This window comes from Rhagoletis zephyria, unplaced genomic scaffold (assembly GCF_001687245.7).
Source record: "Rhagoletis zephyria isolate East Lansing unplaced genomic scaffold, Rhagoletis_zephyria_1.1 Rzeph_scaffold_07096, whole genome shotgun sequence".
Classification (NCBI taxonomy): Eukaryota; Metazoa; Arthropoda; class Insecta; order Diptera; family Tephritidae; genus Rhagoletis; species Rhagoletis zephyria.
Genome location: NW_016164179.1, coordinates 18,924 through 32,933, shown reverse-complemented (window position 1 = coordinate 32,933; position 14,010 = coordinate 18,924). Strand labels below are relative to the sequence as shown.

The window sequence follows — 14,010 nt, the reverse complement described above, 5'->3', positions numbered from 1 at the left end:
TGCTTGCAAAATTTCATGCAAAGCCGTTCAGACGTTTCCACGTATTAATCTAATTAAACTTTTTTAGCAGGTGGAAACTCTTAAAAAAAGTATCCCATTTTTCAACCTAGCTCGTAAGCTATCTGTGTGAAAACCTCCATGGAAATCAGTTATTTCATTTCCGCGTATTAATTTAATTAAACAATTCTAACAGATGGCAGCTCTTAAAAAAGTAGCCTATTTTCCAACCTAGGTCACAGGCATCCGAGAGCTAAATTTCATACAAATCCGTTCAGTCGTTTCCGCGTATTAATTTAATTAACTTTTTTAACAGGTGGAAACTCTTAAGAAAAGTAGCCTATTTTCCAATATAGGTCATAAACTGTCTGTGCGCAAATTTTCATGCAAATCTGTTCACTCATTTCCGCGTATTAATTTAATAAAACATTTCTAGCAGATGGCAACTCTTAAAAAAGTAGCCCCTTTTCCAACATAGGTCATAAGCTATCCGTGTGCTAAATTTCATGCAAATCCGTTGAGTCTTTTCCGCGTATTAATTTAATTAAACTTTTTAACAGGTAGCAACTCTTAAGACAAGTAGCCTATTCTCCAACCTAGTTCATAAGCTATCTGTGTACAAATTTTCATGCAAATCCGTTCACTCCTTTCCGCGTATTAATTTAATAAAACATTTCTAGCAGATGGCAACTCTTTTACAACCTAGGTCATAAGCTGTCCGTGTGCTAAATTTCATGCAAATCCGTTGAGTCGATCCCGCATATTAAATAAATTAAACTTTTTTAACAGGTGACAACTCTTAAAAAGATAGTCTATTAACCAATCTGGCCCATAGGCTATCTGAGTTAAAAATTTAATGCAAATCCCTTCAGTAGTTTCCGCGTGATAATTTCCCAAACATCCAAATGTACAAACTTTCACATTTATAATATTAGTAAGAAGATTAACCAATCTAGCCCATAAGCTATATGGGTACAAAATTTCATGCAAATCCCTTCAGTAGTTTCCGCGTGCTGATTTCCCAAACATCCAAACATACAAACTTTCACATTTATAATATTACTAGCTTATACCCATGGGTTTCACCCCACGTTTTCATACAAATATGAAAAATAATTTAATTATGTTATATTTTATTTCTGTGCCCATTTTGTTATAGCTCGTTATTTTTTAAGCGGGTTAAGGTATTTAGGCCGTTTAAAACTATGAAATTATAAAATCTCGTCTGCGCTCTAGGTATACGAATGATATCAATCCCTCTAAGTTTACCTTAAAAAGGTTCCACGGATAGTACGCGTGAACGTGTAACCTTCTTGGAGGTGCCACGGCGGGTTCTAATATTTCCAACTCAAATTTAGTAACCTGGCCTAGATAAAATACCACTCCTCATTACTGTAGTAAATGCCGCAAGAGGTATGTATGCATCATAGCAGCTTTACATTATAAGGCCGAACCATGCTCTTTCGATTCCATTAAACAAAATTTTTTCTGTCTTATAAAATAAATATCCATAACAAATTTAAAATACTTCCAGAGATTTTCTATTCTTCCAGAGATTAATATTAAGAAATTTTTAGTATGTATGGGAGGCGACATGCCTCCTTTTTTATTAACTCATATTTTTTCCATGAGCAATTGATACATTTTGTATACACAACTCCGTACCAAGTTACAGAATTCTTCCACAAACACTTCCAGGGATATGTGGCACGAAAAAAATTTGTACAGGAAGTGCCACCCCCCTTTTTCTTATAACCCAAATCTTCATCCATGGATTTCGAATTGATTTTACGGGAGATACGATGCCCCCTTTTCGAATAACGCAAATTTTTCTCCATGAGTATGGAATTAATTTTGTATAAACATCTCGGTGCCAAGTTCCTGTCCTCTGCAATAAATACCTCCAGAGTTATGCAGCATAGAAAAATCCATTTGCATGGAAGTTCCCACACCACCTTTTCCAATAACTCTCATTTTTCTCCATGAGTATGGTATTAGTTTCACATACATACATACATACGTATTTCCATACCAAGCTTGAGTACTTTACCCCAAAAATTTTAAGAGATATGCAAACTTTCAGTCAGTATTGGAGGTGCTACGCCTCTTTTCCAAATTCGTCCATTTTCTCCGTGAGTACGAATATGATTTCACACAGTGTGGGCAAAATGTTAATCTGATTAACGATTAAAAGTTAACGATTAAAATGTTAATCGCGTTTGACTAATAAAATTAATTAGTCGTAATCAACTGTACGATTAATTATTAAATTTGTTTAGTCGTTAATCGCTGACTGCGATTACGGTTAATTAAGTTTAATCATTTATCGTTAGTCCAATTAAAAACAAAATCTGATTAAGTTGTCTAGTTTGTCCGAATTTGAAACCAAACACCGGTTATAGTAATTAGTTTGTGTTTTACGCTTATAAAAAGCACATAATATAAAAAAAAATATAATTATTGTTGTTAGTAATACATAAACTGCTCAGATTGATGTGGAAACCCGACTGGGCCATACCGGATTAACTTGCTTTGTGTGCACACTAAAATTCCAGCATAAATTAATTAATCACCAAGCCTACTTGCTCAAATTAAGAGCTAGTGATTAAAAATTAATATTTTTAATCGCGGTTACGATTAGATCAGATCAGATTAAATTTAATCGAATTAACTAATTGATTAAAAAGTCAATCGATTAATGCCAACATTGATTTCACATACATTTCTCTATACCAGAGGTTCCCAAATTTTTTTTTCTCGTAGACCCCTTTCAAAAATTTACTGGTTTCGGTGGACCCCCTGCTGATACATTTCTAAATATTCCCAAAGCTCGTAAAAAATTAAATGTGAAAATTAGATCTAACAATGTAAATTTGCATCGCGGGTGAATTCAAAAACCAAACTCAGAGTGGCCAAAATAAAAGTAAAATATTTTCTTGTGTTCTATTTATAAAAATAATGTGATTACACACTTGTAGGTTTTAAAAAATAGAGCTCATAAATGCATCAAAATACTCTCTCGCTCGGAAGAGTTATATTTTTTAAGAGCACTGCGAGCGCTAGCGTTATTTACATTATCTTCACCATAAACCCATCAAATGTTCGGCTCCCTCATGACTTTGCACGTGGAGTATATGTAAAATAGTTTATTTGTGTTAATTGCATCATTTTTATTCCGAGCTTTAAAGTGAGGCGAAAAATATTAATCACATTTTTAAAACACAAAACTTAAAACATCAAAACGGCTAAGCTTTTTACGCCAAACTTTTCAGAAACTGACAATAGAAAAAAGAACGAGTTTAAAAAAATCGATGACAAATAACCAAGCAAGCAAGAACCACAAAAAGTGCACCACCGTCTCATCTTCTTCAAGGCAAGATGGGCAAATGGACTTGCCATTTACGCCTATCACAGTCAGTGCCACGTGAAGTGACCAGGCAGCAGTCCAGCAAGTTGTCTGCAGAGTCGTCTGCTCAGTGACAGCAAAAAATTAGATAGACCTTGTGAGATTGAAGGCAACATGAGTTTTGCCCACCTGCATCCCCTCGATGCCTCTCAGTCATTTCTGAGCGAAGTATTCACCCAGTTTCTGATGGTGGCTTCGATTGCCGAAGGTGGGAGTCCTAAAACTAGTTGCGGACCGAGGAATGCCTGGTCTAAGCGAACTCTGGCCAAATTATCAGATTTCTCATAACCAGGTACACCAGAGTGACCTGGCACCCAGAGTAATACAACCTCGTTATGTTCACCATCATATTTTAGTCGAGACTTGCATTTCCGAACTAGTTTGGAAGTACTTAAATAGAGGGCTGGTAAATGCCTTAAGTCCAGCTTGGTTGTTACTGCAGTCATGTAAACTCCTTCCCCTCCACCTATGTTTCATCACGTAGTCCACGGCTTTGAGTTTTGCAATTACCTCAACCTGGGAGACCGAGGCATATTCCCCTACAAAAAAAGTGAAACTTATCTCCACAAACCTCGAAAAATACCCCAAATCATGACCGAGAGTCAGTTTTGGAGCCATCAGTGAAGATTCGACAATGTGTGAGTCCGGTCTCAGCGATGTAATCAAACCAGCATTCAGTCTCAGGGAACTCAATATGATAGAATCTCTTCAACAAAGGTAATGGTGGCGTACTATCCTGTAGCATTGAAAAGACACAAGTACTTAAATATCTGCCGCCAGCAATTTTCGCCGCGTCCCACTCATTTTCAAACCAGCGTCCGGTTCTTTTTAGTCTGCAGGTGGCCATTAAGGCTTCCCGACGTATGAAAACACAAATGGACGGTAAGTACAGCAGTGCGTCAAGAGCACTATACACCACTCAAAAAAATTTAAGTTAAATAAAGAGGCTAAGTATCAAGCAACCATTTTGGTTCTTTGCATCGAAACCAGATACATTTTTGGGGACCCTCATTTACAACTCATGGACCCCCATATTTTGTTCACGTCACCGTGGAACCCCGTTGAGTCTTCCGTGGACCCCTGGGGGTCCACCTGGACCACTTTGGGAATCACTGCTCTATACCAAGTTCCAGTTCTCTCCCACAAATACTTCCAGAGATATGTATGTAATATGAAAATTCCAATTTGTATGGGAAGGGCCTTGAGTTATCGGAATTACTTTCAGTCTAAGACCATCCTTGCGAAATCCATAGTAAGTGTACCAAATTTCGTTCTGATCGGGAAACCGGTTAAGGAAGTACCCTATTTTTCAATCCAGGTCATTAACAATCTGTGAGCAAAATTTCATTTTCAAACAGGTGGCAATTCTTAAAAAAGTAGCCTATTTTCCAATCTAGGTCATAAGCTATCTGTGTGCGAACTTTCATGCAAATCAGTTCAGTCATTTCCGCGTAATAATTTAATTAAACTTTTCTAATAGGTGGCAACTCCTAAAGTATTGGCCTATTTTTCAACGTAGGTTATAAGCTATCTCTGTGCCAAATTTCATGCAAATCTGGTCAGTCGTTTCCGCGTATTGATTTAATTAAGCTTTTTTAACAGGTGGCAACTCTTCCAAGAATTAGATTTTTTCCACTGTAGGTCATAAGCTATCTGCTTGCAAAATTCCATGCAAAGCCGTTCAGACGTTTCCACGTATTTATTTAATTAAACTTTTTTAACAGGTGGAAACTCTTTAAAAAAGTATCTAATTTTCCAACCTAGCTCATAATCTATCTGTGTGAAAACTTCCATGGAAATCAGTTCACTCATTTCCGCGTATTAATTTAATTAAACGTTTCTAACAGATGGCAACTCTTAAAAAAGTAGCCTGTTTTCCAACCTAGGTCATAAGCTATCCATGTGCTAAATTTCAAGCAAATCTATTCAGTCGTTTCCGCGTATTAATTTCATTAAACTTTTTTAACAGGTGGCAACTCTTAAGAAAAGAAGCCTATTTTCCAATCTAGGTCATAAGCTATCTGTGTGGAAATTTTCATGCAAATCCGTTCACTCATTTCCACGTATTAATTTAATTAAACATTTCTAACAATGGCCACTCTTAAAAGAAAAAAGTAGCCTATTTTCCAACCTAGGTTATAAGCTATCCGTGTGCTAAATTTCATGCAAATTCGTTCAGTCGTTACCGCGTCTTAATTTAATTAATTAATTTTAGCAGGTGGCAACTCTTAAGAAAAGTAGCCTATTTTCATATCTAGGTCATAGGCTATCTGTGTGCAAATTTCCATGCAAATCCGTTATGCCGTTCCCGCATAATAAATAAATAAAAATTTTTAACAGGTGGCAACTCTTAAGAAATAGCCTATTAACCAATCTGGCCTATAAGCCCATAAGTCGTTTCCGCGTGATGATTTCCCAAACATCCAAACATACAAACGTTCACATTTATAATATTAGTAAGATAAGATATAAGATAAGATATAATACTATGTCTCCATTGAGAGATTTATCCATTAAGATTTAATAAATCCAGTTGCTAAATCACAACCGTCTCCATTACCACAACGAGATATGTTTAACGTTCACATTTTTATATATTTGACGTTTGCTTATGTATAATTTTATAAATACAGTAGCTGACATTGATATACAGACAGATAAAAGGAAGGTACCCGAGCGGAATTTCATTATGTGAATTCTTAATATTATTGGTTTTTTATTCGTGGTAAATATGTATGCATAATATATTGTTTAGGCCTGAAGCCTAAATATTTCAAAAAGGTGGAGCACCAGCTAATGTAATTTTTTCTAATACGCTCAAATACGTATGTGTGTACGCATGCGTGTGCTTATAACTATACATGCGCATGTATGTATACACATACGTATTAATGTCCCCACTACGTAGAAGCTTAGCAAAAACAACTAAAATCATGAGAGTACTGCAGTTGAACCTAAATCACTGCAAGGCCGCTCAGGAGTTGCTGAACCAAACCGTAACGGAAAGAAATATATACATAGCAATGCTAAGTGAGTCGTATAAAGTACCCAGTGAATCCCAGCTGTGGGCAAAGGGCAGCAGCGCTAGAGCTGCGGTATGGAGCTGTGCTAAAACGCCTTATCATATAGAAAACCTTAAAGTTGATGTAGGTTTCGTTTGTGTAAGGGTGGCAGGACTGGTCTTCTACAGTTGCTACATACCCCCAAGCTTCAGCCTCGAAGAGTTTGAAAGAGTAATGGATAACATAGTGAGGGATGCGAGAACCAGGGCAAATGTGGTGATTGCTGGTGACTTTAATGCGTGGGCCGTAGAATGGGGAAGCCGCAGGACAAACGCCAAAGGTAGAGCTCTCCTAACGACGTTATCAGTCCTAGACGTAGCACTTCTAAACACAAGATAAGTTTACCTTCTGTAAGGATGGCACGGGGTCAATCATCGACCTGACTTTTGTGAGCAGTGGCCTTTTTCAGCGCGTCCCCTGGGAAGTTAGCGACGCGTACACCCACAGTGACCACCAGGCGATCATCTTTACGATAGAGGGCGAGATACAAAGGCGAAGCACTTCAAGAGTGAAATCAGTCGGCTGGAAGCTGAGCTCGCTGGAAGAAGAAACACTTATCCTAATGGCATCAGAAATCGTTCTACCAGAGGGAGCTACGAATATGGCAAACCACCTAATAGCCGCTATTAAAAAAGCTTGTGATGCTTCGATGATAAGCAAATCCTCCAGCAGCAGACACGCCCCAGTCTATTGGTGGAACGAACGCATAGCAGACCTACGGCGGCAATGCAACTCGGCGAGGAGAAGCTACCAACGAGCTAGAGTGAGAGGGCCGTATGAGGACATACACTCCTTGTATAAGCGAAACGGAAGGAGCTCAAACAAGCTATAAATAACAGCAAGAAAAAGTGCTTCCAGAACCTATGCAGTAGCGTGGACCAAGACCCGTGGGGATTGGCGTATTTACAAGGTGGTTACAAAGAAGTTGGAAACTTCAATTCGGTCACAGATAACATGTCCGGAAAAGGTAGAGCAAATCGTCAACGAGCTATTCCCCTCGAAGCCAACTTTTACGAGAGAAAACTTCCCTAGCAACAAGTGTGATTTTCCTGAAGTTACAGTAGAGGAAGTTATCGACGCCGCAAATTGCTTTATGGCCGGAAATCTCCAGGCCCCGATCCATTCCTAATAGAGTGCTCAAAATTATCTCAAAGGCGAGTCCAGAAGTATTTGTTCGCACGTTTAATGAGTGATTCGCGGAAGGCGTGTTAAATGATATATGGAAGCAGCAGCGCTTAGTCCTCCTACCCAAGGCTGGGAAGTCCTTCAGCATATCGCCCGATATGTATGCTGGACACGACCGGAAAATTTCTAGAGCGTATAATAAATAACAGACTAGTAGCAGCTACCGAGGCAGGTGGAGGAATATCAAATAAGCAGTTCGTTTTAAGAAAGGGTAGATCGACTGTAGGAGCGGCCATGTTAGTTAAACAGCTGGCGGAAGAGGCGATCAGCGAGAAGCGATGGAAAGGTGGATCGAAGAAGTACTGCTTGCTGGTCACTCTAGATGTGGAGAACGCTTTTAATACTGCAAGCTGGCAGAAAATACGCCACGCCCTCCAGAAGTTTAAAGTCCCGACGGCGTTCTGCATTTGAAACTGCCAAAGGGTGCAAAAATAATTGGGTTCGCTGACGACATAGCAGTGGTAGTAGTAGCCAAACATTTGCGAGATTCAACCACGGCTGCAAACTCTGCAATCTTTCGGGTAAACGATTGGCTGACGGAAGCAGGTCTGGAANGCCAAACATTTGCGGGATTTAACCACGGCTGCAAACTCTGCAATCCTCCGGGTAAACGATTAGCTGACGGAAGCAGGTCTGGAACTGGCACACCAGAAGACGGAGGCAGTTTTGCTCAGCAGTAGAAAGCTACGAGAAGTGGCCAAAATTAGGGCCTGCGGCACCGAAATAACCTCGACGGAGAGTCTAAAATACTTAGGCATTTTTTTCGATACTAGGCTCACATTTAAAGCTCATATCGAATCTGCAGTCGAAAAGGCGGAAAAAGTAGCAGCAAGGCTGTCCTGACTAATGCTAAACGTCAGGGGGCCTCAGCAAGAACGCAGACTTTTATATGTAAGTGTGGTTAGCAGCATTCTGCTGTATGGAGCACCAGTTTGGTCAACAGCACTGAAGACGAAATCTTACGCTCGCGAAGCTAGATCACTGTACCGACTTTGTGTCTTAATAGTATGCTGCGTTTTCCGAACAATGTCAGAGAAAGCAGCGTTAGTAGTAGCAGGTCTCTGTCCTATTGACATAGTGGCAAAAGAAATGGGTGCAATATCTGAAAAGCACGAGAAAGAAAGGGTGAGACGAAATTGTTTGCAGCAGTGGCAAAACCGCTGGGACCACTCAACTAACGGACGCTGGACATATAGACTTATTCCGAGTATAAGCAAATGGCTTGACAGAAGACATGGAGAGGTTGACTTCTACCTGACTCAAATACTAACCGGACATGGCTGCTTTAAAGCATACTTGCACAGATTTACGCACGAAGACGACCCGTACTGCACTTTCTGTACAGGGCAGGTAATCGAAGACGCTGAACATTGTTTTTCGTCTGTCCGCAGTTCGCAACCCAAAGGGACGACTTGAGCATAAAGGTGGGGAGGCCACTCAAGGTTGACAACCTAGTGGATATCATGCTTGAGTCAACAGAAAATTGGTCCGTTGTTTGTCATATGGCAAGCACTATCCTAAGAAAATTGCGTCAAGCGGAACAACTCCGCAGATCTTCATAGAAAGGCAATAGACCGCTCCCCCTCCACGAAGTAATACCTTGCGGTTGTTCCACGGAAGGAGGGAAACGGAGCAGGGGTGGGTTTTTAGTGCAGTGAGCCGAAACGCAAGTCCTTCCCGCCGGACAACGAACTTTCGTTAACTTTCTCCTTCTATATCGGCGTTTGTCCGGCGGTCCGCAACCAACGCGGGTTAATTTATTATGTCACTTCTAGTTTGAGTCTACACGGAAGATAACACGGAGCTGCCAGCGTCAGCGATATTCAAGTATTAAGGTTGTGGGCGCGCAGCATAAATATTCAGAGTTTATAATTTTTTTCTTTATATGTATATTTTTGTTTTATCGTCATATCGTTACATTACTGAATTCCATTAAAAGCATATGAACTTATTGAAAACATTGAATGTTAAATAACCACTATTATATAAACATGTAAATATGTATGTACAAATGCATATATGGTCATAATCCCTTAAGTCTTCTTGATGTACACTTTACATTATATTTGAAAAATACAAGTTCAGATCTCTCTGACTAACGAACGAAGCAACATATCATTTTTGTCTAATACCACCAATCAATTTAGCCTGTACTCTCCAGTCGATAATCTAATTCGAATTCTATAAAAAGGCTTACAGAATCTTCATGGCGCCCAAGCAGGGACTAAATTGATTGTGGTTGACAGTATCAGTCGCGCTTGCTTTTCGTTCGTTAGTTTCGTCGGACAAATTTATCGTCTTTTTTCCTTCGTCCATCCAAAATATACTTGCGGCGAAAGAAGACGTTTTTCATTTTAAATTGCATTTTTATAAGACATACAAAGTAAAATTGTATAGGGTCAGAGTGCACAATTACACTTGTGGCAGTCTTGCTGATCATCGTTGGATCAAGAATTTGCATCATTATCACCATTATCCGGCACTAAGGTGGCGATACTACGAATTGGACATACGGCCCTAGTAAATTTCACGTGGAACGTGTACATATGGTCATGGACACTAGCTCGGAAGATAAGGTAGCAAATGCGATTAAGGTGATTCAATAGTGTGGTTTAATATACATAGATGCATGTTCTAATATCAGCCGGCATAAGTTAATTGCCGAGATCACTTGAGGTGGTTTAAAATTGAAAAATGTTCCCTTAATCGCATTTACTGTGAATTTTTGATACATATATGTAAAGGATTTATGTATATGAGCTATACATAGTATATATACATACATCCATATAAATATATATAAACTGCACCGTAACTCGGCAAAATAAAAGAAAAACGGGTCGTAAATTCTGATGCAAGCGCGGGAAAAATCCACGAAAGTATACAGAATATCGGTGATTCTACATAATAATTTCCTCATGGACACTCTCGCGCTTACATTAACATCGCTCTGTACATGGTCGACTAACAGCATCATTGCAGCTAGCTGTTTAATGAGAGTTAGTACTGTTAATAAATTCGAACTTCAAATTGTTCATACCTAATATAAGAGCTTTGTCAAGAGCTACAGGCAAATTAAACATTCGAATGCTATAATATTGTTGGTATAAGCAAGAGGCTGAACACTGATATTATCGGTGCTTGCGTCGTCTCCACCTGTTTCGCTATGCGCGGTGTGCTACTACGTGGCTCTTGAATATTTCGCGCTGACTGATTGGGCATTACATTAGCTTACCAGTTTAGTTTAGTTTAGAGCGAGATCCGAAAGAAGATTGCTCTATTCTTATTTTCTTTGTTTCGAATATACTATTTAGTTGTTTAATAAATCATCCGCCTTTTTTACATCGCGTGTTGTTGCTTCTGAAAAGCCATAAATATCTTCTACTGACAAAAAGGATAAAACAAAAAAAAAATGACAGGTAAAAACGGTAGGCAGAAATCGCTTTTTACCGATAATCCTATGGATACATTAGAGCCATTAAAAAAGAAACGACAAATGCTTTTATTAAAAATCTTACGCGTGAAGAAGGCAGTCAAAGAAAAAGCCGTGTCAATAAATCCTACCGAGATAAAGTGCAGGTTAGACATTCTCAATTCTTATATTGAGCAAGCAATTTCTATTCAAGACGAATTGGATATTACATGTTCGAATGAGGCGGAGTCAGTAGAATAAGAAAATGCTTGTGTATGAACCAAATCATTGTTGCTATCTATCTTGGAAAAGCACCGTCTGCCTAACCCTCAGGAAACTTCTATGTCGGTTCCTCGGTGACAGGTAATAAGATCAACGGAAATAAGGTCAATTGACTTTATTTCCCACCCTGGTGCGAAATAAAGTCAATTGACATTATTACCTTTTTAAAAACGAAATAAAATCAATTGACGTTATTTCTCTTTCAAATATTAAATTTGCTTAGCTTCGCGGCGGCCCGCGTCAGCGCGCCACACCGCGCGCGTCGCGCTCGCTCTCGCGCCCCGCGTACCCCGCGCGACCGTGCTGTAACGCAGGTAGATTTATTTTTTGTATACGTTGAAATAAAATTTGTATATATTTTAAACATCGAGGGCTTATATTCAATAATACTCTCTATCTGCACACTTTTCACAAAGATGAGATTCTGATATAAAAATCCACCTAAGCTTTAACTGTCATCAGTGATATTAATGCTACCTTATATAACGACAGGTAATAAGTCCCAGATGGTTTCTAAAATCACAAATTAGTTTTTGTGCAAATTGCAGATAGAGGGTATTAATGAATTCAAGCCCCCGATATTTCACATTTTTATATTTGTAAGTTATTAGAAGCAGGGATGCCAACTTGTCTCAAACCGTGCCATTTGTCCCTATTTTACTTCAAATTGCACTTATTTTTTTAATATGGCACAAAGTGCCAAAATGGCACTTTTGTAAAAAAAATTACATTTCAATACATTTTTGTGAAATCCTTTGCGTGCACTTCTTTTTCTCAACTAAAATTTTCTAATTTATAAAGGCTATTCAACTGGTTTATCTTATTTTATCATTGCACTTTTGTTTGGAAAATGTAGCTTTATTTTATTGCTAAATGTGAATGATTAAAAGGCATGACACCTTTTTTGGCACTTTTATTTTTCTATTTGGCACATTTTGGCACTTTTTTATCCTCAATATGGCACCTCATAACTAAGGATAGTTGGCAGCCCTGATTGGAAGATTTCTGCTGTGTTTTGGGGCAACAACTTGTCTGCAGTAAAAAAGCATATAATTTGTGTTTCAAAAGTGTGTGAAAACCAATCAATTAACTTATATGATCTCGGTTCCGATATTAAATAATCAATAATTGTTTATACCCGCATTTTGGCACATTGGCTCGTTGAATGTGCCATCTAATAAATAGTGTCGTCATTCTCCTTAGCTGCTTTTAAATGATGTCGTCACAAATTGCTGGCGGAGACATGAATACAGTGTAAGAAAATTCTTTTTCTATAATTGTTTCCTTATAGAAAGGTTGGTTTCTTTTCCACCTTAGACATTCCGAATTCGTTCAAAATATGCTAATTTAAAACACAGAATTCTTTCAGTGTTCCTCCGGGGTTTTTGGACATGGACTGTTTCATCAATTTAATAGTGTTCGCTTTATTTTTGTGGAAACGAAACATGTTTTGCAAGTTATGGATCATTTCTACACTCTTTCTTCAAATATTTCTCGTATTCCAGCTGTGCGCAGGTGTTTAGTTTTTCGCATCGTGTTTTTACATATTCGTAATTTAAATTTTTTTAATAAAATCAATTGGTGGTAGTTCATGATTGTGTGTGGATTAATATCACAACACTGAGGATTTGGCTATAACCTTTTTCATCTATTAAAAAACAACACTTACGGGGCAATGTTTATTGTAAGAACAACATTTTTTTCTATGAATCGACATACTTTAAGCATTGTTGACGCTATTTCCATTTGAATGAGGAAATAGCGTCAATGACTTTATTTCCAAATTTTTGTTGACTTTATTTCGCTTTTGAAAAGGTAATAATGTCAATTGACTTTATTTCGCACCAGGGTGGGAAATAAAGTCAATTGACCTTATTTCCATTGACCTTATTACCTGTCACCCGGTTCCTCATCAGTCAAGGCTTCCTAAAATGCGTTTGCCCAAATTTAGCGGAAAATATAGCGAATTCAAAAACTTTATTAGCCTTTTCGAAAGCTTAGTGAATAACGATCCAAGTTTAACAGAAATTGAAAAATTCAATCACTTAATCTCTTGTCTGACTGATGAAGCGCTAGGAACAGTAAAAGCATTTCAAGTAAGTGAAGGTAATTATGCCAAAGCATTGGCCAGCTTGAAAAAATTTTATGACAACCCTTGTTTAATTTTTTTCGATAGTATATCGAAGCTTTTTGAATTGCTAAATATGAATAAGCCGAGCGTGTCATCGTTACGATCAATGGTTGATACTGTATCAGCCATTTACGATTCACATTTGGTAAGGTCAAAAGTCGACACTGTGACTAAGCATAAGTGGGAAGAACAACTTAATTATAATCAACTTCCATTGTGGTCGTATTGTGAAACAATACTTAACAAACGTTTCCAGCATTTATCCCCTGACGAAGCGTCACCATCTAGACTACAAGTAAATAAGCCCAAGCAAGATGCTGGCAATAAGAAAGCCGCCAAATCTTCGTATGCCTGCAGTAAATCTGCTACTGCACAAGATACTAAATGCCCCTTTTGTCGATCGAGTGGTCATTCTTTACAAAATTGCACTTCGTTTACTGTCTTATCATTTCCTTAACCCTTTCGACCCGGAACTCTACTATCAATGGTAGTTTTCAATTTATGGGTCCAATATGTTATTTGCCCCACAAATACG

At 38.3% G+C, this 14,010-nt stretch overlaps 1 protein-coding gene across 1 annotated transcript; it reads left to right on the top strand.

Moving 5' to 3' along the window:
* Positions 1–13,275: 13,275 nt before the first annotated feature.
* Positions 13,276–13,831, top strand: LOC108373862 (uncharacterized; the record flags this gene model as incomplete). The annotated part of the gene is made up of 1 exon (XM_017629805.1): positions 13,276–13,831. A coding segment is annotated over exon 1 (556 nt), but the record flags the coding sequence as incomplete, so codon positions are not given.
* Between the last annotated feature and the right edge of the window lie 179 nt (positions 13,832–14,010).